Source organism: Salminus brasiliensis, chromosome 11 (genome assembly GCF_030463535.1).
Source record: "Salminus brasiliensis chromosome 11, fSalBra1.hap2, whole genome shotgun sequence".
Classification (NCBI taxonomy): domain Eukaryota; kingdom Metazoa; phylum Chordata; class Actinopteri; order Characiformes; family Bryconidae; genus Salminus; species Salminus brasiliensis.
The window spans coordinates 10,304,358-10,330,248 of record NC_132888.1 but is presented as its reverse complement, the minus strand read 5'-3'; the positions used below and the strand labels follow the sequence as shown (position 1 = coordinate 10,330,248).

Genomic DNA, 25,891 nt, shown 5'->3' with positions numbered 1-25,891 from the left:
ATAACAGGGTTGTGGGTTCGATTCCCGGGCTCGGCAAGCTGCCACTGTTGGGCCCTTGAGCAAGGCCCTTTACCCTCTCTGCTCCCCGGGCGCTGGAGTTGGCTGCCCACCGCTCTGGGTGTGTGTGTGTACTCACTGCCCCTAACACGTGTGTGTGTGTGAGTGTGTGTTCACTACCAGATGGGTTAAATGCGGAGGACACATTTCGCTGTACAGTCCACACTGTACAGTGACGAATACGTGCACCTTTACCTTAAAAGGTAGTCTTACTTTATTATAGTAGTATTATAGGCCAGTAAGTCAGAAGCTGGGATTCAGTGTGTTTAATGATATATTATTGCAGATAAACAGCTTTAGCATTACTGTGTCTGTGCATTACAAATGCACAGACACAGCTTAATACTAGGTGTGAGTTGGGTAGTTGGGTGATATAAAAGGGGTGGTGAGGTGATGGTCATTCAACATCAATCAGATCCTCACAGCAATGCTTTAAAATCTAATGGAAAGCTTTACCTGGACAGTAAAGAGAGTTACTCCAACAAATGCAAATAATGACAATGAATGAGCAGGTGTCCCACTACTTTTGTCCATATAGTGTTTATTACAACCTTTTCTAAGTCAAACAATACAATACAATACTGTCAGAGAAACCATGTATGCATTCACAAGGTCCTTTGAGGTGTCATTGTTTTTACTAGAGAACTCTTAAATAACCTCATTTGCAACATTATAGCAATTCTTTAAACGTTAAAAATAAACTCTATGCATCTCATCTGCAGATATGGTTCCATAAAGAACCATTGATTGAAAGATTTTTTAGGGAAGAAAGTTGGTTACTCTGTGACATCGCACAAAGAACCCCCTTTGGCGTTTATCTGTCAATAACTTGACAGATAATGATTGACATTAGATGACTACGTACATTATTTATCATTTAATTAATTCTGATTCCCCAAATACTTTAACCACTCAAAAAAAAAAACATCCCTAAAAAACTCTTTGAAGTGTAGTTTACAGTATTTAAATCTACATGGTATTAGTCAGTAATATGTACATGACATCAGTAACAATGTTACCATTGTTCTAACTATGGCATAGTTATGTTTATATTCACACTTAGATTTTTCCATCATTTGAGTTGTGTCCATACTCTTAAGCCCTATTCGGATGGGATTCGTTTTACATGACGAGGTGGAGTAATGTCATTTTACTACAGGATGCTGTAAAATTTATGACCGACTTTCATGGGATAGGAAATCTCGGTTGTAAATGACTGAGATGAGAGTGGCTATTCGATTTACACACTGCCACCACCTCCAAAAAACGTCATGATAACCAAACTTATAGCCCACATAACAATGAAATTTTAGTTTAAAAATTAGCAGCTGCATGTTCAAAACATGTATGTAGGCAGTAGGCTACACTACACAGTGACCTAAAGGAGTCACGAGTGTCGCAACTCTGTTCATGAGAAAAGCAATGGAAAGCTCCTTTTCCACAGGATATGACAACATAATTACCCACACGTCGATTCACATAGGATTAATACAACCTGGGGTTATATATTAACGGCTCAACGTAACCTTTTTTATGGCTCGTTTTACAGAAGGTAAAAGGTGCCGGAACTGTGAATGCTCCATCCAATATTTTCAAGATGAGTTGGGGAGTTATGGATGAGGTGGGGTGGTGAACCTCCAACATCTACTAACACTAACGCTCTAGTCCCTGAATGCAATAAAATCCGCACAGTAGTGCACCAAAATCCAGTAGAAAGCCTTCCCTGAACAGTAGAGACTGTGGTTACTGCAATAAAAGCAGGATAAAGTTTTTTTAATAGCCTTGATTTCGGAAGAAAAAAAAAGGAATGAGCGGGTGTCCCAATACTTTTGTCCACAAAGTGTGTGTGGGGTTGCTAATGTGCCCTAAAGGCGAAGTTCCTTCAAGGTGCAGAAGACTGACATGGCACATTTGAACAGGACTAAAATCACTGAGAACTAATTATGGTTATGTAATTATGGGTAATTACCATACCATTACCATAATTACATAACCCCACCACCCCATAATCGTGTTCGAATAGAGCTTTACAGGCTCATTTTCAGAGCCATATGCCACTAGTCCTGTCAGAGAATGGCTGTTGTGGAGGTTTTATTTTCTGTGGTCTCACTAGGTGAATCACTGTGGAACTCAAGCTCCAGTTTGGCTCTCTCTGGCTGAGGGGGAGACTCTCCCACAGCCCCTGGAAGTTAAGCAGCTGACGGCGTGTGCTACCTGGCAGTTCTTCAATGGGCCCAATAAGGACTGCTGTCTCTTCCGGCTGCCTGTATCTGTACGTAACTGCGGGGAGTTCTATGTGTACCTGCTCCAGCCTACACAGGGCTGTATGGCTTACTGCGCTGAGGGCAAGTCATCTGGGTTCTCACTTCCCCACAGACAGCATGTTTGACAACACAACCTTTCCAGCATTATGAGTAAAGCAGTGATGAATGTGCATACATTTATTTCTTCAATTTTACTTGTACAGAAATGTCAGACTCCACACAGGCCAGCTGTGATCCAGCACTGAGGAATGTAGATGGCACTTGCAATGGTAAGCAAACCACATAACATGTCCACTGTAACCTAGGCTTGTGTTTATACTTGGAGTTTGGTTCCCTTGTTCTGGATCAAGTCTGCAAGTACAGGTCTGCACAAGATGTGTCTGTGGGTCCTGCATAATCCACACAATTACTAGTGGGCGTGATTTAATTTGCAGCACTGTGATCATAGCGGACAAACATCCAGAAGGTTGTGGGTTGAAGCTGGCGTGTAATATCTCTCACTGGGAGAAGCAGAGCTCAGTTGGATAGATCACTGACTGCAAGTGAACTACAGAGAAAAGGCGAAAACACTGGATTATGAAATTATGCCGTCTTGATATCAATGTTAAACCACATTTTTGATAATGTGCACATGTTAATGTGTGTGTTGCAATAGAACGACTTATGCTAAAGCTGTAAAATTGAACATTACTGTGGCTGCATCCCAACTCACGCACGCCTTTACTTTACTGAGGCCACTACTCTAATGAATACAATTCTAATTATGGATAGTTTTGAAGCATTGTGTAGTGTGGTAGGTAGTGTGTGGTTTGGGACACAGCCCCGTTAAACTAAAGCATCAGACAGAAGCCCAGAAACTTGGGCAGGACTGAAGTGGGCACATGTGGACGGCATGACATTGATAATGTGAACAAACAGTTTGGTTTGTTTAGATATCTTTAGTTCAGATTGTGTTCATACTGCAAACGAACCACACCAGAGTTCATTTAGAAATAGACCAAGACCGACCTGCTCAGGCTGCCTTGGTTTATTTGTTTGTCGTGAATGAATCATACCAGGGTTCACAGCTAACAAGTATACTTACGGCCTAAGAAATGAAGAAATGATAACGGTATTATTGAAACAATGCTATAGATTATAGCATGCTGACGTATTGCTGACGTATAAAGTAAACATACCATATGTTGGATATAGTAGCTGTTCTGATACTACTAGCTATTTTATGGGACAAAAATACAAGCAGTTAAGTATTAGAAATGTAATTCCTAATAGAGAAGACAACAAACATGGATATGTAGTATTCTTGTTTCTCCTAGTTTTTGTTCAATATACAGCACTGCTAACCTGGACCATCCCACAAATGTTGCTGTTTCAGAGATGCTCCAGCCCAGTCATCTGGCCATAACAATTTGGCCCTCGTCAAAGTTGCTTAGGTCTTCACACGTGGCCATTTGTTGACTACTAAAACCAGCCCTTCTCCTAAAGTTTAATAAAGTGGTCTTCTACCCTGTTCCTGGAGAGCTGCCTTCCCTCTGAATTGGGATCCAACCCATAATCAATCCCACCTGACCCAACCAATTACTGCCTTTAGAAGTCCTTGATTGGCTGAATAAGGGTGTGTTAGGAAAACACTTGGGTTGGAGTTAAAACCTGTAGAAAGGCAGCTTTCCAGGAGTAGGTTGGAGACCACTCTAATATTTCTTAGATGATGATGATGATGCACATGCACTATTTGTATTAGCCAATCAGGTAATTGATGCTACCTCTGTTACTGATGTATTTCTGTAAAAAGATTGTGTCATTTTTTCCCATCCAATAAATTGTGTGGCTAGTAATTAAAGTTAGTGTATTTCAGCTCTTTGGTTACAATCTTCCAAAACAACAACAACAACAAAAAAAGATATTAAAAAGTTCCTTTAGTTTCCTTATTTCTGAAGCACCTTTTTAAAGTGTGTCTGGATCATTTCAGGAAGTCCTGGTCATACAGGCACCAAAATAATTAGGGTCAGAGTTGCCAAGCCTGTGGAATGTCCCTCTCCTTAATGAGCTTAGCATGTGTGTTTGTGTGTAGGGGGTAGCTTAAGATGTTGCCATGGGATCCGTGTTATGAGTGATCATTCAGCTGGTGTTGATGGGCCCCAGGAGAGGCTCTCAGGGGAAACCTCCTCACACCCATCTAGAGCTTCTGATAACCATGGCAAGCAAAGAGCAACTATTAACAGTGATTAACACAGTGATTAATTTAAAGTTTAGCTAGAACTCTGCTAGAACTCTGCTAGAACTCTGCCTTTGTGGTGCCCTTAAAAGAACTTCAGAAGATCTTGATGAATGTGGCAATAGATGGATAAACATGAACCTATTGACATTATACCTAATGCCAGGCATGGGCTAGAGGGGTATAAAGCCGTTTCCTTTAAATGATGGATGGTGCTCCATCCAATATTTTCGAGATGAGTTGGGGATGAGGTGGGGTGGTGAACATCCAACGTCCTTACCTCACTAACGCTCTTGTTACTGAATACAATAAAATCCTCACAGTAGTGCTCCAAAATCTAGTAGAAAGCCCTCTTCCCTGGACAGTAGAGACAGTAGTTACTCCATCAGAAGCAGAATATACTCTTTTTTTAATATTATTTGTGCCTATCTGGAAATTGTCATAACGCCTGGAAACAAAAATAAGAAAAAAATAATGAGCAGGTGTCCCAATACTTTTGTCCATAAAGTGTGTGTGGGGTTGCTAATGTGCCCTGAAGGTGAAGTACCTTTAACTCTAGAGCTTTTTCCTCCTGCAGATAAGCAGCCACCTTCTCCCTCCGTGCCTGAAATTGTGGCAGAGCTGTCAGGAACCAGTGTGTACCTGAAGTGTGGGTTTAAAGACCACAGTGGGAACACTTCTCTGGGCTATGTTGTGACATGGTGGCGTCTGTCCCCGGATAGCAGCAAAGAGGAGCTCAGGCAGGAGACGACCATACAGACCTTTGCCTTCATTGAGCTGGATGGCATCAACCTGCGACTGGGAGACAGGGTATACACCTGAGACCTAGATTTTCTTGAAAAAATGACTGTGGCTTCATACACTGTTCCTCACTTTGTAGCTACACAGATTGGTAATTAAATCAAGTAAATACCATAGTTAAGGGGTCTAAGCGGCTCAGCAGACTTAAGTAGATGGCACATCACTCCCATTGCAATGCTGACCAGCACAGGTGTCTGTTGGCTGATGTATCAGAGCTGGGGACTCAGCACTGTCAGCACATTTGTCGGGTGCTGTTCAGAAAAAAAGGGGCTTGACTTCACATGTATCTGAAGAGGCATGTGCTTGTCCTCACCCTCCTAGTGTTGAAAGCATTGCAAGGGATAGAGGGTTAACTGGCTCAGCTAAATTAGGGGGAAATTTGGGTAAAAATGAAAAAAGTAAAAAAGTAACTACCATAGTTCCCTTATAGGTATGCGGACATACTACTGTTACTGACTGAAGCCCGTCTGTTATATTGTACAGTTTATCAGCCATCAGCCATCAGTTTTTCCCCGTCATCCCCCGTCATCTGTCCACATATTATTTTAGTGGTAATTTTATTAAATACCATAGTTCCGAGTGGCTCAGCAGACTAAGACGCTGACATTATGGTGTGAGGATTGGCCTGAGGACTAATCAGCACAGCAGTGATACCAACATTACTTTAACTGCTGGGTTAAGAATCATCCACCAACCAAAATATGCAGTCATAATGGTCCTGTAGTCAGAAACTGACCACTGATGACAGGCGAGAAGAGAACTAATACATATTAGTAAAAAGATAAGTAGTAGTAGTAGTATAAAGTATATGTATATGTATATATGTAAAAAGATATCTATAGCCACCGTCTCACTTACAGTGTGTGCAACAAGGGTATTTAACTCTGGTCTTGGAGGATCCAGGAGGATTTGGTGAGTTCCCTCCAGAAACACACCTCTCATCAGTTAATTGGCAGGCAAGTAGTGGGAGAACACAGTGGTCCAGTGGTGGTCCCATTTCAGTGATGTATGGGGTAGATGGAGGCTGGTAATTTGAGCAGAAACAGATGGGCAACAGACAGTAATTGTATGCTTACAAAATGCCTACACTATGTGTTTCTGATAAATTGACCAATTGTATGTATATATACAATGTGTATATCAATCACTGATATGAATCAGAATGGTCTTTGACCTTTTCTCTCTCTCTCTCTCTCTCTCTCTCTCTCTCTCTCTCTCTCTCTCTCTCTCTCTCTGTGCAGATCTATTGCAGTTGTTCCAGCTTCTTTCTGGATGCTCCAGATGTGCAGGGTCTCTCAGTGGAGAGTGAGGAGTTCTTTGCAGGGATTCGAGTACGTTCACTGACTTTCTTCTTTTTTAAATGGCAACTGCTCTGATGAGACTTTGCATCACAACATGTAACACCACAGCTTCTTCCATTTGATTGGATTTAGCTGGAGCCTGAGCTTGCCTTCATCTCAGAGGACGGGAAGGAGTATGAGTTGGTCATACAGAGCACTGTGCCTCTGCCCTGCCTTTCAGAGACATGCACCCTCCCATTACACCTCAGCACCAGCAGCCAAGGTACAGACATGCAGCACACTCCCTTACTTTGAATTCCGCAGCTGCTTCAGCTTCTTGTTTTTCATGTGATTAATAAAGCTGGAGTAGCTGCGAGCTTATGTGTGTTTATTTGTAGATTTGAGAAAGATTCTTCAGTATCCACACCTTTGGATTTTACAAGACCACCAGATCCCCTCCCAAGTTACAATGCTCTCTGTTGTGACTAGTCAGGCTGTGCACGTTAATGTGTTTTTGGGGGAGTGGCTCTGGAAGGAGGGCTGAAAGTATTGGGTGGGATTTTTTTGATTGTTGTGAAAGTCACCCATGCACTGTACTGTAAGCATATTATATAAATATGATATTGTACATTTATTGGCATTGTATTATTCATAGTAGTGTTTTCTACAGCTTGGTCTCAAATAAATATTTACATGATAAATTTATGATTACATTTACTTTATTATTTATACATTTATTGTTTTTTTATGAAGGTATGCAAACCTTGTTGAAAATATGCTACTTTCAGTATTATTTATTTATATATTATCTATCATGTATAATGACTGGAAAATGGCTACAAAAGTATTCTTTTATATTTTTATATAATATTTATTTTTGTTATATATAAGGTTTTATTTGGTCTAAGTCTTGCCCGTTCCTAGTCTTAGCCTTGACTTAGAACCAGTGTATGGTCTTGGTCTTGACTGTGTCTTGCCTCTAATAGTCTTGACTGCGACACAGTGTTTACTGTAGTTTGCTGATACTGTGTTTAGCTATTCGCTGTGTATTGTATAACTGCTGCCAGTAAAGCAAATATTTTTAACAACTAGTGATCTTTGCGAACATTGACCACACACAGCTTTCTAATTAGTACAGTAATTATATATATATATTATATATATTATAATAATAAATCCATAGTACTTGTAGTAGTGTTTGTAGTAGTCTTTACAGTTGTTTGCTGACCTTGCAGTAAATCCCTATTGAATATTCAATGTACATTTCATTTATTTATTACTGTTTCATTGATAGTGATCAACTTTTCTGAAATAGAAGGATTTCATTGTTCATTATTCTTAGTTAAGTTAATATTAATATGTCCAGCCTGTTCTGATTAATTATTATATGTAACTGGAGTGTATTGTGCTCAGGTGAGGTCAATCTGGGTGCTGATCTGGTTTTGTCCTCCTGTGAGGTGGAGCTGACTCAGGCTGTATGCCGTAAGGGGGTGTGCAGCCAAGCCATGCTTCACTATAGTCCAGTCACTGACATCATTAAGGATGGAGACAGAAGCACCAAGATTTACATGAAACCTATAGTCAGCACCAACTTCCTCTGGAATGGATATGCACCTCAAAGCGTGCAGGTAAATAAACATAGACATTTAATGTACATGTAGTATTATTTTAGATGCTTTATTTTAATGTTTTGTATGATTGTGTGTTTGTGTATTTGTTTGTTTGTTTGTTTGTTTTTAATCATTTAAATGATTTTTTCAGATAACTGTAAAAGACATCCCACCCGCTTACTGTTACTATTTCACTGATCCGCACATCATCACCTTTGATGGCAGGTACAATAACATGATTACAGTTTCAACCATCTTTCTCCCATGCTTCGTCGGGGGGGCAGACACATTAAGCTCTTGCCTGTGTCTTTGTTTCCAGGCGTTATGACAATTTCCAGATAGGCACATTTATGTTGTACAAGAGCAGATCTCTGCCGTTTGAGGTGAACGTCCGTCAGTGGGAGTGTGCTAGCATGACAGCCCACCCTACGTCCTGTGTATGTGGCTTTGCAGCTAGAGATGGCGGTAACGTCATCACCTTTGACATGTGTAACGGCCTGGCTGGAGAGACAAAGCCACGTCTGTCTGTGAAGAATGGAAACCTAGCGAAGAGTGGAATCCGCATCACCGAGTCCTACCAGGGCCGCAAAGTCACTGTGAGTCACCCTTACCTCACACAGAGCTCATTTTACTAGTACTACTACTAGTAGTTTTGCCCATGGGTTCCTTCAGGGTCCCACCAGGGTCAGTGATGAGGCCAGGAAGGGTTAAACATGGGCCCCATCTGGGTTGTACACATGGATTAGGGTCGGCTGTAATGATGCCCAACTGGGTCCCTGTAAAAACCTACTTAGAGCCCATGCCTACCTGGAATCCCACGTTCCACCCATGTGAGCCCCACATGAGCACACAGGCTGGATAGCAGTAGTAAAAGTAGTGACATTACCTGGAAGAGTTAATTGTATTATTACTACTACAAGTAATAGTACTAACACTACTATTACAGCCTTGAGTCATGATATTTGCATTGGGTAAACATATTAAAATATAAGAAATATTGTAATAATTCATATAACTATGTACAAATGCCATCTTTTTAGGATGCCATCTTTTTGAGATATGGTGGAAGTGAATAGCATGTGGCAACTGTCAGAACGATGCATGTTTACATAGTTATTATCTGAGTATTAAACAGTAGTAGTGTCATTTTTTATATTTATATAACTTGTAGTTGATATTCTGTTATAAGGACATTTGGAATATATGAGGTTATATTAAATAAAAAATGTACCTGCATTACTTCTCTTATCCAGAGTGACTTACTGTCTAATAATGTTACAAAGGTAAGCTAAAGCAGCATCAAAAGTCTTAACAAGGTCGCCACGTCGCACCACGTCTTAACAAGTAATTGGTTTATTAGAACTTTGAGAATCTACATGTGAGTGTGTGCCATTTGTCAGACCTCCTCATAGTGCACATTATTTATTTTGCACTTGTTAGTACATGGTAAGTGTTCAGAAATAACAGTTAGTAACATCATCCTTGTTGTTTTTAGAGTGTGGCTGTCAAGCACACCTCCATATTATGCTGCGTTATCAGATTTCTGTAGCAGGATTGCTCTGGAAATCACACTGGATAAGAGTTTCTGCAAAATGCCAAAACAAATGCTGTATCATGCTTAATGTAACATGAGCGAAATTCAGCTTTGAAATAATGTCATATTTCATTGGCAGCCCAACATTGTAAGTGCTGTAAATGCTTTCTTTTGGTTCTAGCTGTTATTCTCTTCAGGTGCATTTGTGCGGGCAGATGTGGCAGACTGGGGCATGAGCCTGACTGTGAGGGCCCCTGGTTCTGATAAAGGCCACACTGAGGGCCTCTGTGGAACCTTCGATGGACAGCCACTCAATGACTTCCACAAGGAGGACGGGAGGACTGTGAAAGATAGTGCTTCTTTTATCAACACATGGAGGTACACTGTAAAAACGTGTTTGTTACTTTCACCTCAGATAAAATGCTTTGCATGGTTTTATTCAACTCAAGTAAGGACTCTGAAGGACACTTAAATAAGACAAGAAATCTATGTTTTACATACACTATATGGATAAACGTTTTGGGACAGACCTCTTAATCGTTGAATTCAGATTTTTCATTCAGTCCCATTGCCACAGGTGTATAAAATCAAGAACCAAACCATGCATTATACCTTTACCCACATTAGTGGTTGGTTCTTTGGAGCTCACTGAATTCCAGCATAGTTCTGTAATAGAAGCCACCATTGCAACTAGATAGTTGAATAGTGAAATTTCTTCCTTCCTGGAGATTCCACCATCAACTGTGAGTGGTATTATTGAACAGTGGAAGCATTTAGGAACCACATGAAGTTATAGAGCGGGTTCTCCAAATGCTGAGCTCAGAGCATAGTGCAGAAAAGTCTCCAACGCTCTGCTGCCTCAATAACTGCAGAGCTCCAGACCTTCTGTTAGAGCTGCAAAGGGGGACCAACTCTATATTAATGCCTATGGATTTAGAATATAATGTCATAAAAGCTCCTGTAGGTGTAACATGTAGGTGTCCCAATACTTTTGTCCATATAATATACATTCTGACCACAAAAGCATTTCAAATCAATGTGTGCCCCAATTCATGTTTCACAGTTTTAAAAATACTTAATGATTTAATGAGTAAACAGAGTTAACACTGCATGAACTGATGGCTTATGGGAAACTGTTATTGATGAAGGATTTTCCCATGAATTTGACTGTTTATATTTTGGTATTTCGATACTGATGAGTGTCATTTTGATAGGGGTCAGATACCAGCAGAACATGCTCGACCGGTGTGGTGGCTGTGGTGGTCCTCCTTGACCTCATAGATAAAATATTCATCATCCTTTCTTCCAAAATCAGGCGAATTGAAAAAGAGTTTGTCCTGCTTTTGTTGGAGCTACTGTCCAGGGAAGGCATTCTACTAGATGTTGGAGCATTGCTGTGAGGATTTGATTGCATTCATCCACAGTAGCGTCAGAAGAGTAGTCAGGATGTCGGATGATCACCACCCCACTTAATACCCAACTCCCCAACTCATCCCAAAAGTATTGGATGGAGCGCCAACCAATTATTCCTGAGTTCCACAGTTCCACTGCTCCACAGCTCAATTCTGGGGGGCTTTGTACCCCTCTAGCCCACGCCTGGCATTAGGCATGGTGCCAATAGATTGATGTTTATCTGCTCCATGGAGTTCAATTATATAGGCTGTACTTCTCTACGGGGACTAGACAGGCTGTGTGGGGTGATGTCATATCAGTATCAGTGATTACAGTGATTATATTGTTGCCCTTTATTTCATAAATCATATTTTTGTCATTTGCTAGGCTTGCACCAGGCACCAGCTTTTTTAACAAAGTCCCACCCCTTGAACGCACTCCAAGCAGCCAGCACTACTGCAGCTGTGATCGAGAAACCCACCAATCAAGCCCTAGAGCCCACCCACAAGTTAGCTCCTCCTCCTGCTCTTTTTTGGCCCGCCTAAACTCGCCTTCCATCATCCCTGCTCTGGATGTCACAGCAGAATACACCAGCTCCCGAGAGCCTTTCCAACAACCCCCCCTGCCTCCTCAAAGGCCCAGGCAAAATGCCCAGACACGGAGAGAGGGTACAAGGTTCCTGAGTAACACGAGGAGCCGAGGAAGGCGCCAGAACCACAAACAAGCTTCCTCCTCCCCAGCTTATCAGAGTCTAAGTCAGTCCACCCTGGAAGGTGTTAGCTATTTCTTCCCTGAGGACCATCCTGGAGCTAACCAGCATGAACTACCTCCACCAACCTGGCCTACAGAGTCTGGTCTGACAGAGCTCGCTGCCCGACGGCTCTGTGAGGGGGCCCTGAGGAACTCAACCGTTGGTCTGGGTTGTGGTGTACTCCTCGTCGGAGTCATGGAGCAGGCACTGGAGATGTGTGTGTTGGACCAGCAGCTGAAGGATGACCAGGCCTGGCTGGGAGCCACCGTGCCCCTGCTGGAGAACGAGTGTGAGAGGAGAGTACTGGAGGAGGTGGGAAGGAGTAGGGAGATTAGCAGTATACTGACCTTCCTTAGGTGTCCCAACCTTTGCAGCGGCAATGGACAGTGCACAGAGCGGGGCTGCACATGCTTTCCTGGGTTTGGCTCTTATGACTGCAGCCAAGTATCTGGTGAGTTTAGAGGTGTGCAAGTGTTCTCGAAGATGAATGAACTTCTCAAACTCCAGGGAATTGCTTAGACTGTCATTTCTCACTCTTAGAATTTAAGAAGAGCTCAGAAAGCCATGGAGTTTTAGAGGTCAACCTCCCCCTATGTCCCCGTACACATCATTTCTAACTCATAGCCCACTGAAACATTAAGAGTAGTTCTGTCAAAAGTGCAGGGTTCTCTAAAAAAGCGCAATGTATTGCTAATCAAGGTATGTTTTATACATGTTCACAGTATATCTTGGCATCAGTTTTGGTATCGCATTGTGGCAGTCCCCAGAAAATGTACACTATCGGTTAAAAGTTTTAGAGCACTCCTAATTTTTCATTGTTTTTATTGAGAATAACTTGCAATGGTACAAAGTCCTGTGACCTCAAACAGTACAAAGTTAGGCAGCAAACTGCTGGGTTTTTGAGTCAAATAAACAAAGAAACTGAAAAATAAGGAAACCATTTAGGGAAGTCATTGGTCAACAACTTACAGCTGTTGCAATATAAGTCATTTAGGCTTTGACAGCTAATGTAAATAATGTATCATTTAATGTATCATCAACCTCTTTATCTACCTAAAGTCAATGTAGGAACTGTGCACCACAGTATTTCGAGGCATTGTGCATCCAGATTCCTATTCTAATGTGTCGAAGAAGACACTTAATAAAGGAAGGCATATTGACAGATTAAGAGGGAATATTGTGAGGACAGTTTCCTGCACCAAAAAGTAGTTAAAACTAGAGAAAACTACAAGGGTCTGACAGATTAACATCCACAACATCATCAGAAGACAAGTTTCCTAGAGACATCTGGTAGCATGACAACACCTGGTAGCACAACACTGGAATTACAGAGAATTACTTGGAGCTGCAGGTTTGAAAGTAAATGGAAAGCAGGCTTGCGTGGGCCATGCAACACTGACAGGGGACTACTGAAAAAAATGGAATGTGTCCTAAAACTTTTTTTTCACTAAAACTCCCAAAATCTCCATTTCTGACATTTTTGACATGTGACAATGTGAATCTGGCTGTTGTTCTTTGAATTGTACTAAAAGTGAATGATTAATGGACCAATAGAAATGCTCCACAATGACTTTTAATAAAATAATTTTACATTGACTTCCGTTGAAAGTTAATTTTTTTTCTTCTCCTGTAAATTTGCCATTTAGGTGATGATTAGGTTTTAATCATTTCACAAATGCACAATATAGGAATGGTGGGTTGATGTCAATATCTAACATTTTCCATGTACCTATCATATATGGCAGATTTACAGGAGAAAGAAAAACATTTCTTGACCTTCAATAGAAATCAGTGTAAAAACATCTTACTTCAAGTCATTTTGGAGCATCTTTATTGATCCATTCATCATGATATTTTGCCACAATGTAAAGACAATGTAAAAACAACTTCCAGATACGCATTAGGTCAAAGAGTGAAAAACTGAGACACAACGATTTAATGGATGTCAACAATATAATGGCAATACTGACGCAGAATTATACTGTAAATATTTATGAGATGTACCTGGATTAGCATTATAGTGAAACGCTGCATTCATCGGCAGGGGGTTGCATATTTTAGCACATTTTAGCACTAGATCACAGCATGGATCTGTACATTTCACTCTTCAGGAGGACATTTAAAATATGTTTCATGTAAAAAAAAAAATATATATATATATATATTACATGTTTTATCATTATTTGGCATCGAAAAAATGTAAAAAAAAAAAAAAAATAGTAATGTAATATATGATGTAAGTAACTATGTAACATTTTATTTCAGTAGCCTAACCCTACAGATTACCTCTACAGATGCTGAGGCATTCTGTACACATACTGGCAAAGTGAAATTGCTTTTCCAAATGGTATCATTACCAGCAGCATACAAGCCTGCTTGGGTTTGATGAGCTGTGCCTGCCCAGGCACTGTATTATATATAATTACTGTCACATTCCGGTCAGTTAACTTAAGAAAGTATGTGTATGAAGGTATCTGCTTTATGAAAGCTCTGTTGGCCAATGTTGGACATTTCCTGTGTTTTGTTAACTCAGATGAGACCCCGGAGATCACAGAGCTGGAGGGTGGAGGACTCTGTGATGTCAGACACACCTCCTGCTCCACTGTACGGGTTCTGGGGCAAGGCTTCAGAAATGTCTTTGAGCTGAAGTGTGAAGTGATGAAGGAGAAGGTGAGCTCTTCCTCCACTTTTATTGGGAGTTATATACTGGTTTTATAACTGCAGCAGATATTTGCTCTAGAAATGATTTGGTAACTGATCCCTTTACAATTTCTATTTCTAATCAGATCTTCTTTGTATGTGAAAATTATCACATGCATTATATTGTGTCTGAAAAAGTGAACTTTTAGAAGAATATGTTAATTTAAAGGGTCAATTAAAATGATTAGTGGCCGTCCAGCAAACATCACTCCAGGGGTGCAGCAAGGGTAACATCTAGAAACCTACAGACATTCCTTGCATTAAGTAATGTCAGTGTTCACCATTAGTTCACCATCAAACAAATGCTGAACAAGAATGGTGTGCACTGAAAGATAGAAAAGAAGAAGCTGTTACTCTCCAAAAAGAGCACTCCTGCTTGTCTGAAGTTTGCTCAAGACATGTATATTTACATTTACATTGACATACTTATCCAGTGCGACTTACAAAAGTGCTTCACTGTTTACTCAAGAAAAACCTTTGCTAGTTTGAATAGACAAAATTCAAAGATACCTCTAAGTTTAGACACTACTAAACACAAGTCAATACGGAGACCATAATACTCTACTCCACGCCCAAGTATTCTCAAAAGAGGTGTGTTCAACTCTGCTGTTCGGACACCTAGGGGAAGCTCGTTCCACTACTTTGGTGCCAGGACAGAAAAAGCCTGGATGATTGTCTTCTGCGGATTTTGAGGGATGGCGGGTCAAGCTGAACCGTACTTGAAGCTCGTAGGGCTCTTGGTGCAGATCAGCTTTTGACCATTGACATCAAGTACGGAGGTGCTGGTCCATTCTTGGCTTTGTAGGCCAGCATCAGGGTTTTGAATTTGATGCGGACGGCAGCTACAGAAAGTTAGTGAAGAGAATGCAGCAGAGGAGAGACATGGCTGAAGACCACATAGATTAGCCAGAAGCTTTTAGGAGAATGTTCTATGGAGTGATGAATTCAAAATAGGAATTTATGGTTTAAATTAAAGTATTATGCTTGGCCAAAACGAAGCACTGCATTCTAACATAAGAACCTTATCCTCACTGTTGAGCATGGGGGTGGCAGTATCATGGGCTGCTTTGCTGCCTCGGGCAGGGTGTGAAATCTGGATTATACCTGCAAAAAACATTGATCAGTTATTTAATTGAATTCCCTTTATCTAGTTTTAGGACTTGTGATGGAAATCTAATCACATTTCAGGTCAAACTGATGCAGAAATACAAAAGATTGTAAAGGGTTCACAAGCAAAGCATTACTAGTCCTAAAGAACAGTATGTTTGTGTGCATACATTTATGTGTTTGTGAGTATCTGTCTGTATGTGTTGTTTGCTCTTTGTGCAGATAGTAGATGGTGAGTGGTCACTGGGTGATTCTCTGATGGTGCCTGCATCGTTTCTCAGCTCCTCTGCATTAGAGTGTCAGCTCCCTGTAGAAGACTTGCAGTCTGCCGGTGTCCCGCACCCACCAGTCACTCGCTGGCAAATCAAGGTAAATCAGTACTCGGAAAACAAACCTTTCCTGAAATGTTTATTAATCTATTACATTTTTATTCCAGTTAACCATTTGAACCCCAGGCCTATTTTAATTGTGAAGAAATTATTTGTTAACTATTAATTATTTAGGAACTACTATATATTATCCAGTGATTATTATATTATAGTACTGAACTATTAAACTATCTGTACTATTTAACTAATCTGTAACTTATGTTGTTTGAGAAATTGACAGGCCCACATACAGGCCTTTTAGAGTTTAAAGAGGTCATTTTGGATCGATAACATTGATCCATTCATCATGAAATGTTCATCAGTGTAAAAACCATTAAGCCTATGAGGTTTTGATACGACTATGAGAATATGTTCTAGTATGTACTGTCCTGGACTCTAGTCAGTTGTAATTCACTGTAAATTAAAACTTGTGTTTCTGTTTTTTTTTTTTTGCAGGTTTCCAATGACGGCTACAGCTTCAGCAATGCCAAGATTCTTACACTCTTTGATGGCACATGTCAGGAGTGCACACTCAGCAGTGGGGTTCAGTGCACTTTGAAGGTGTGAACAGTGTATTTCCTGTACATTCTCTTTTGCAGTGCTATTTGAAGCCACTGTGGAGCATACATTGCCTGGTGTAAAGTGCTTCAAATTTTCCACTTATTGTGCCCCACATTATTATTAGTCAAGTCAAGTCAAGTCAAATTTATTTGTATAGCGCTTTTTACAACTGTTGTCATCACAAAGAAGCTTTACATAATTAGTACTTATAAATAAAGGACAGAGACAGAGAAGAAAGAAGAAGTCTCCATTACATGCAACTTATATTCACATGCTTAGAAATGCTATAATACCACAAACGCTCGCACACGTAAACAATATCAGACATGATGTGGTTGTAACCTGTTTTTAACCCCATAGCAGTAACCTAAAAGTCATTCCTCTAAAGTATACACAAACTGTCTCTTGGTAAGCTGCTGATCCCATGAGTCTATTATGGGCCAAGTAAGTATTTTGGAAGTTAAATGTTTTCATGGAACCAATCCTAAGCCATTAGATGTGTTTGCATTTTGTAAGGTCCCTACTGGAAACAATTTAGCAATTTGTGCTATTGCTGTGTAGACCCACATCTTTACACTGGTCAGACAGACAAAGCTGGCATTGTTCTTTTGTAAACTGTCTAACAGAGGTAAGTGCTTTCTCAGTATTCTTCATTACCATAACCAGGATTGAGGCTTCATGTGCAAGACTGGAGACAAATTAATGTTTTTGCTTGTTTAGTTTTTTTTCATTGATACATTTTTTTTTTATAATTTTCCCCTATATTTTCCCCTTTTGGTGTTCTCTTGGACTCAAGAGTCATGGCTCAGGGTTCGGACCCCCATGTCAAATGAATGTTTTAATAAACTTTGTCTAGTTTGTCTAGTGTGGCATTCTGGTACATTTCTGGCATATTTCAAGCTTGTCAGCAGTCAGATGTTCATTGCTATCCTGGCAGTGAATTGTCACAGGCAGCAGTGCACAAACCACTTGGCAGCTATGCAAACCTTTACATCAACAATACACAGATTAATACAAAATTAAATAACGTTATTCTAGAGGTGAGGAACTCCACCGTTTTTAGCAAGCCTTTCCACGACAGTGCGCGATGCCCCATTGAAATAGCAATCCGCCAAAGTCAGACCGCACCTGGCGGGAAAAAAGGAAAGGGCAAGTGACACGCTGATTGGTTTACTGCACGTTACACCCAAAACACAGCCATGATTAATTAAGAGACTTAGTACATCCCTTTTGTGAGTTTTGACTCGAGCAAAGCATACTATTCATGATAGCAAAGACACACTGACACGCCCTAAATCAAGCTGCGTGGTTCATGGTTGACGGCTCACCCAAAGATCGCTAAAATAGGGCCCAGTATCATTTAAAACATATGAATAATTTGAGTTTTAAATTCTTATGCATTGCATCTCCAACCAAAGTAACAACATCTGCACTTGAGAATGGGTGTAGGTTGATCTACCTATCTACATTCACTGCAACTGCAGCCTGCAGCCAATTTCTGGTCCTGCAGTAATTGTATAAATCTTATTGATGGCTGTGCCTGGATGTATCTATTCTACCTCCTCAGAACAGAAGCTGTAACATTGATGGCCAGTGCTATGGAGAAGGAGAACGCAGTCCCAGCAGTCCCTGCCTCACCTGTCGGCCGCATCTTGCCAAATACACTTGGTCCATCAGTGAGAGTAAGACACTGAATACAGTCTGACCTATACAGCAACCTTTCTATGTGGCTGCTCCATCATATACTCTTCCCCATCACTTTACACTGTTCCAGTAATGACATATTGAGCAAAGAGTTTTCTAAATTCATAGAGGAATGCCATTTTAGCCCTCAGTAATCTGGACAAAAAAGACCACACTGTGTCAATGTCAATATTTATGGATATCTGCAGTAGGTAGTAATTAAGCTTGCACACATGGTTCTTTGCACTGGGCTGTGAGTAGTAGTGTAATCACCATCAGGACCTAAGTGTACACAGTAATGTGCAGCTTTCTGATCATCTCATTATGTTCCAGAAAACGAGCCGCCGGTGTTCCACTCAGAGCAAACCCGCCTGCGGACATTTTACCAGGAAAACTTTGTGTACCAGTTTTTAGCCACAGACCCAGAAGGTTCGGCGGTTATGTTCACGCTGGTGTCCGGGCCCAGAGATGCCATTCTTTCTCCCGCTGGCTTGCTCATTTGGAAAGTCCTATCATCCTCCCCTGTAACCTTTGAACTGGCCGTGACAGATGACTGTAATGCAGAAACCCAGGCCGCTGTAGTGGTAAGTTGGTTAAGGCACATTTGGTTAGGTAAGCCTATGTGTTAACGGCAATCATTGCCACTAGATGCCCTTGGATTCTATTTTTTTAAATGATCATACAAAGCAGTTGAAGCAAAGCAGTTATATATCCTGTGTCCATGTGGATATTTCTCATACTTGCCATGACCACAAGGGGGTGCCATTTGGCTTTCTAAAATCCTTACATGAATTAAACTTCCCGACTGCATATCGACAGCTGATTCATCTAAATCATCTGACAGTCATCATTTAACAGTAGCGATTCTTATTGAATTTACCACTCTTTAGATCACTGTGCTGGAAGCATGCTAAATATCTTGCCACATATCTTACAGGTTTCAGTTCGTCAGTGTGAGTGCCATCATGGAGCCTCCTGTGTAACCAATATCAACTTCCCTCCTGGCACTGGAGAATACCTGTGTGTGTGTCCAGCTGGTCTAGAGGGAGAGAGATGTGAGGTCAACATGAACGACTGCAAATCTAACCCCTGTCTGAGGGGTGAATGTGTGGATGGGCTGAACTCTTTCTCGTGTGTCTGCCCAGCAGGTTTCACTGGTAAATACTCTCAGTTTTCCCAGTCATATCAGTGTCCAGAGTTTGTAGTATATGTATATATATTTTAACATGTTAACCTTTTTTAACACAAATTAATCATCTGACTTTTGGCCCCAACTTCCTCTAAGATTGTTAGATTGATGGTGTGTATTTTGCAGGTGTGATGTGTGAGGAAGACACAGATGAGTGTCTTTTAGCTCCATGTTTTCCTGGGGTTGCCTGTGAAAACACACTGGGGTCATTTAAGTGTGGACGCTGCCCTGACCACCTCAGTGGTGATGGAAGAAGCTGCACCCGTGAGTTCAAATCTCTGACCTAAGTAACAATATCTGTACCTAAGTTTAGTGTTTAGGCTACTTTTTCCACCTCTATCATTTCCTATTAGAGTTTCACCAATGTCAAAACAACAAACGTGTAAAGGATGGCTTGTATACACAATAAATAATAAATAATAATAATAAAACCTTGAATATTTTTTTACATTCATAACTAAGCATCCCAGACAAAAAATTATTCACCTTGCATATTTAAGGTTGTTGTAACTTCAGGTCTGCAGGGTGTGCGACAGGATTCATAGATTGAGAGGACATGGTACAGTGCAGTGAGTGTCTTGTTGGATGTGTGGGAACTGGGTCAGAAAGCAGATGTTAATGATTGACAGTAAGAAGTGAGTGCATTTGGGTGAGCCAAAGGCCATAGTTTGAAGGAAGTAGCTGAATCTACCAGCAGTGGCAGAAATCCCAGTCTACAGGACATTCTCATCAGAATTGTGGCTGAAAGACAAAACTGAAAGGGGCCTCTGCAGTTCCCTGCGGAGTGTTCTTCCAGAAATTTGTTGTGAAAGCAATCTTTGTTCACAAACTGTGAAGAAACACACCGGCGATCCCTGTCCGTCTGTCATCTACTTTGTGACCTATTTCCTACACTTTGAACGAGACATTCACTACACTGTACCACCTCCTCTCGGTCTACGAATCCCATCAAACACCCAGCAATTACTAATGGCCCGATCATCCTCGTGCAATGTCATCTGCAGGAGCCTGAAGTTACTACCACTTTAAAGGTGACCAATTTTTTTGTACAGGAAGCTTATCATTCTAAGCCTAACACCTAACCTCAACTTCAGTCAACCTCAGTCTAAAATTTAAACCTAATCCTTATCTTGATCCTAGGCATTGCACTGTTGATAATAAACAGTCATAGCTGAAGCCAGATAATCCACACATAATGTGTAATCAATCTACTGCTTCTTTCTTTGCCAAATGAGAAACAAAAATAAATCAAACTTAAGAAGAGCCTTTTAGGGGTCATACACCATAGGGCCATTATTACAATGTTCTAATTAATGTTATCCCCTTTGATTAGAACTCACTCATCCTGTTTTGAAAGGTGAAGCAGGGGGCAGTGTCAGTGAAGAAGACCTGGGAATTGACAGGGGAGTTAAGTTTGGATCTTCCAAACTCAACCTTGGACCAGGTAGGATAATTACTTCTAGACATAAAGCAAAGAGAACCTTCCATATACTTCCTTCTACTGTGTTAAATGAAGCATTAAAAAATTATCAATCAATGTTATTTGCTCATCAAGTCAAGAAGTTCCTTATGATCAAACAACAGTGTGTTCTGAAGAAACCCTTAGCCGTTCTATGTTAGCCTCACAGTTCTTCTACTTGCCTTCAGTAGTTCATGTGTTTCTTCTGTCTGCCTGCTTGGTAGCTCAGAGCCCATGCTCCAGCCGACCCTGTCATCCAGGAGTGCAGTGCTTTGAGAGTGTGTACACATCTGCTGGCTACATCTGCGGCCCCTGTCCCCCAGGACTCCATGGCAATGGCCAAACCTGCACCTCGAGATCAGCCAACAGTGAGTGAACATAACATTATGTTGAAAAGGCAGCGTGAACATGGACTAACACGCAAATCCTTGGATTTATCTGTACAATTTAAGATAAGAACTTAACCCATATGATGCTTTCAGCATTCATTATTTTAGTTCCTCAAGCTTGGCCTTCTGACCTTCAGTATATTGCAGGGCAAACGCAAGGCAATGGGGAAGTGGACAGGCCGGGGGTTATTTCCCCTTCATCCTCCTCCACTTTTTCCACCTCTCGGAAAGCTTCTGAACCCTCTGTTCGAGCTGAGAAGTCTCCCTCCAGCAAGAAGAGACCATCACTCCCTGATAGAAAGACGTCTATAAGCAGCACTGACCAGAGCATTGATCATGCAAGGGCTTCTGACACTAGAGTGCAGCTCCATGAGGAGGAACCTGCTCCAGTGCTTTTTGAGGATGAAAGGACGTGTGCTGACTCCCCTTGTTTCCCTGGTGTGGTCTGTGAGCCTACACCTACTGGTCACTTCAAGTGTGGCCGCTGTCCTAATGGATACAGGGGGGATGGAATCACCTGCAAAGGTTAGTGGTAACTCCTAAGGCTAACAGTTTTATAGCCCTATTCTGAAGCAGGGCTATTCTGTAATCTTGCCCATTTAAGATCGGTAGTTGACCATTATGGTGATTGTGGCTTTGTGTTGTGTGTGCAGCGGTGTGTCGCTACCTGTGCGGTCAGAACATGGAGTGCACTCTGCCCAACACTTGCACCTGCAAAGAAGGATACACTGGTTACAACTGCCACATTGGTGAGTCATGCCCACCATCCAACCTTTAGCCCACACTTTTACACAATACACACCACACAAGTGCCCCAGAAAAAGCCCCTCCCAACAAACCATTGATGTCCATCTGCTTGTGGCAGCTGTGTGTCGCCCCGACTGCAAGAACAGAGGGAAATGCGTGAAGCCTAATGTGTGCGAGTGCCCGGCAGGCTACAGTGGACCAACATGTGAAGAAGGTAAGTGAGTATTAAGAAACCTTGAAGATCATCTTGGGTCGTCTAATCAGCCAATCGTATGGCAGCAGTGCATTGTATAAAATCATGCAGACACTGGCAAGCAGCTTCAGGTAACGTTCATATTAACCACATCAGTAATGTTGAGTGTGGCATGATTGTTGGTACCAGATGTGCTGGTCTGAGGATTCCTAGATCTGCTGATCTCCTGGGATTTTCGAGCACAGCTCTTTTAAAAGACTACTCAGAATAGTGCCATAAAGAAAAAACAGCCAGTGACCCTTAGCTCTGCAGATAATAATCTGTTGTTGATGAGGAGGTCAGTGGAGAATGGTCTAACACCTTGTGCAACAGTGGTAAGCAGAAAAGCATCTCAAACATCAGCAGAGGATCCCATCAGGTTCTACTTCTGCCAGCCAAGAACAGAAGGCTGAGGCTGCAGTAGGCACAGGCTCACCAACAACAGACAGTTGAAGACTAGAAAACCGAAGCCTGATCTGCTGAAGCAAACAGATGGTATGGTCAGAAATAGGCACCACCACAATTAATCCCTGGACCCAGCTCTTCTCGTATGAACATTCCAGGCTGGTGGAGGTGGTGTAATGGTATGGGGAAGGTTTTCTTGGCACATGTTAGGCCTGTTAAAACCAATCAGTCATCACTTGCCACAGTGCTACAGCCTATTTGAGTATTTCTGCTGACCATTCACCATATCACTAGCAAAAGTCATCTCAAACTGGATCCATGAGTAGGTCAGTGTTCTTTAGTGGCCTTCCCAGTTACCAGATCCAAATCCAGTTGAACACCTTTGGGATGTGGTAGAACAGGACATTCACAGTGTGAAAGTGCTCCATACAAATTCTGTTGGAATTTCACAATGCAATGTTGTCAACATGGATCAGGTTCTCAAATGATCTCCAATGTTTCAACACCTTTTGAATTCTGTGCCCTGATGAATTTAGGCTGTTTTGAGAAGAACAGGAGGTCCTACCTCCTACCCAGTATTAGTATAGTCTTCCTAATGAAGTGCTCAGTGAGTCTGAAAATAAGTGAAATCAATGACAGAATGTCCTCTCTGCCTTTCCTTTCAGCTAAGTGTGAGCCACCATGCCAAAATGGAGGCAGCTGTCTGTCCAGAAACCTGTGCACCTGCCCCTATGGCTATGTGGGGCCACGGTGTGAAATTAGTGAGTATTGTTTTTCTCTCCTCCTAATGGACCTGATTGCACGCTGCTATTAACTATGCCCGTGTTTTTCCAGTGGTGTGTAACCGACACTGTGAGAATGGTGGGGAGTGTGTATCGCCCGATGTGTGCAAGTGTAAACCAGGCTGGTATGGACCGACATGTAACTCAGGTACCTTCTCTCTTCTTCAAACTGATGTTTCTGTAATCATGACCATGAGCTTGTCAGACGTTTCACAGACTGAGGGTGTTTTATTGAGGAGCGTAAGAGACGAGTTGCTGCAGGTTGAATTTACTCACTCACTTGTTTGGCTCTCTAATCTAGACTGTGTCTCTACAGGCTAATTGATTGCTCTCTTGTTTGTCTTTCAGCTGATTGTAAGCCTGTGTGCCTGAATGGAGGCACCTGCGTTAAGCCCAACATCTGTGCATGTCCCAGTGGCTTTTATGGATTACAGTGCCAGATAGGTAAAGCACAAGAAGAAGAATTTAAATTAATAAAGAAAGAAAGAATTAATAAGAATTTATGGTTAATAGGCATTTATGTTTACATTTAGGTTTTAGACATTAAACATTCATTTTAGCTGTAAAATATAGTTCTTCACAAAACCTTTTACATAATTTGACTTCAATGTTTTTGCTTTGTAAAGTTATGTAAAGTTATTTCTTTTGAGATGTTCTGACAGTGATCAAAAAAGAAAATTGTCTCCAAATCTCCAAAATAGTGACTTTAGAAGAATAATCTAAAAATAATCTTAACTTGGAAAGAAAGTCAATGTAAAATAAGAGTTTCTAAAAGCAGTTTTAGAGCATTTCTACTGGTCTATTCATCCAGAATTGTTTACACAGTGGCAGATCAACTACAAGGTTCAGGGACCATGGAGAAAACTAAAAACGAAAAAATATGGAGATACCTGTTTTTCTGTGCTGTGCACAGATTTTAGGCACATGTGAAAAGAGAAAAAGATCCTTATCTGGGCAGTAAGTGTTTATTTGCTCAGTAAAAAACTAATATTAGAATCAATTCTAATAACATTCATATAAAAAGTTGTGGCTTTATATCATTGTGTTTATTAAATCATCCCCAAAGCTCTCCTCATGGGAGTCCAGTATTATTTATAGTTCAATCATGTTAAATCAGAGTGAGCTGGTGATGGAATTGAACAAACCCATGCACTGGCTGGGCTGGGGACGTCCAGGAGAAATCTGGAACCAAACTTTGTTCTTCAAACTAGCTCACTAAATACTTTCTTCAAAATTAAAAAAATCTTGTCACTTTTACTATATTTATGTTTACCTGCATCTGTTTTAATGCAATATGATAATTGAGAGACCAAGAAGTTATTGCAAAGAAGTTATTATTTAAATGTGTCTACTATGTTGTCTATTGTAGCTGTGTGCAGTCCCCCCTGCAAAAACCGTGGCCAGTGCATGAGAAACAACGTGTGCTCCTGTCCTGAAGGCTACACTGGAAAGAGATGTCAAAAGAGTGAGTTTGGCATTGACATGGTTGCATGACTTCCTGCCGGTATACAAACAACCAGATTTACTTTCAGGATGTTTCAGCCTGATTGACTTCTGCAGTGACTGTTGCTTGGACTGCAGTTACCTGGAAATCAGAGCCGGACACTATTTGTTATTGCCAGTTTGTAGATGTTGCATTATCCATGCACATGTAAGAGCACTATGTATGTTGTTAGGTGTGTGTGATCCCATGTGTATGAACAAAGGAAAGTGTGTGGGCCCAAACACTTGTTCCTGTCCCTCTGGTTGGCGGGGAAACATTTGCAACATCCGTAAGTGGACCTTTTGTATAAAATATCTGTCACTTAAATTATATATTTTAAACATACGTGATCTAACCTGTGTTGGATTTGTAGCTGTGTGCTTACAGAAATGTAAAAATGGAGGTGAATGTGTGGGCCCCAATACCTGCCACTGTCCTGCTGGATGGGATGGCTTGCAGTGCCAGAACCGTAAGTCCTTGTAGAGCAGTACTGCAGTGCCTTCAGGTCAAAGACTTGAACATATGTGGAATTTTGATTGACATTAAACTATAAACCATATAAGGCAATTCATTATATAATATAACATAATATTATTATCGTGTGATTTGAATGAATGCCATAACTGCCACAGCCATCTGCAAGAACAAGTGCCTCAATGGAGGAAGGTGTGTGTTGCCCAACTACTGCCACTGCCGTCCAGGGTACAGCGGGCCCACCTGTGCCACTAGAGTAAGTTTCATTCTTAGATAGATTATTAAAATTCAACAACACTATTATATGCAAATGTTAGGGCACCCCGGCCAAATTATATTTTGCTGATTTCTGATGTGAAAAGTCTGACATAGTAGGGTGTCCACATTTTTGCACATGCCGCATTTTAT

General features: G+C 41.1%; 1 protein-coding gene across 2 annotated transcripts in view; it reads left to right on the top strand.

Annotated features, from left to right (window-relative positions):
* Positions 1–25,891, top strand: part of vwde (von Willebrand factor D and EGF domains) — a 31,875-nt gene that overhangs the window by 5,284 nt on the left and 700 nt on the right. For both annotated transcript variants that reach the window (XM_072691642.1, XM_072691643.1), the window contains exons 3-31: positions 2,171–2,402; positions 2,525–2,590; positions 5,114–5,346; positions 6,579–6,668; positions 6,771–6,900; positions 8,031–8,245; positions 8,379–8,452; positions 8,547–8,823; positions 9,943–10,139; positions 11,541–12,355; positions 14,438–14,574; positions 15,934–16,080; positions 16,536–16,640; positions 18,208–18,322; positions 18,657–18,907; positions 19,261–19,480; positions 19,639–19,776; positions 20,870–20,956; positions 21,196–21,339; positions 21,508–21,885; positions 22,014–22,109; positions 22,226–22,321; positions 23,410–23,505; positions 23,579–23,674; positions 23,875–23,970; positions 24,896–24,991; positions 25,203–25,298; positions 25,383–25,478; positions 25,642–25,739. In XM_072691642.1, coding sequence (XP_072547743.1) covers positions 2,171–2,402; positions 2,525–2,590; positions 5,114–5,346; positions 6,579–6,668; positions 6,771–6,900; positions 8,031–8,245; positions 8,379–8,452; positions 8,547–8,823; positions 9,943–10,139; positions 11,541–12,355; positions 14,438–14,574; positions 15,934–16,080; positions 16,536–16,640; positions 18,208–18,322; positions 18,657–18,907; positions 19,261–19,480; positions 19,639–19,776; positions 20,870–20,956; positions 21,196–21,339; positions 21,508–21,885; positions 22,014–22,109; positions 22,226–22,321; positions 23,410–23,505; positions 23,579–23,674; positions 23,875–23,970; positions 24,896–24,991; positions 25,203–25,298; positions 25,383–25,478; positions 25,642–25,739 — 4,917 coding nt within the window. The remainder of the gene's footprint in view (positions 1–2,170; positions 2,403–2,524; positions 2,591–5,113; positions 5,347–6,578; positions 6,669–6,770; positions 6,901–8,030; positions 8,246–8,378; positions 8,453–8,546; positions 8,824–9,942; positions 10,140–11,540; positions 12,356–14,437; positions 14,575–15,933; positions 16,081–16,535; positions 16,641–18,207; positions 18,323–18,656; positions 18,908–19,260; positions 19,481–19,638; positions 19,777–20,869; positions 20,957–21,195; positions 21,340–21,507; positions 21,886–22,013; positions 22,110–22,225; positions 22,322–23,409; positions 23,506–23,578; positions 23,675–23,874; positions 23,971–24,895; positions 24,992–25,202; positions 25,299–25,382; positions 25,479–25,641; positions 25,740–25,891) is intronic.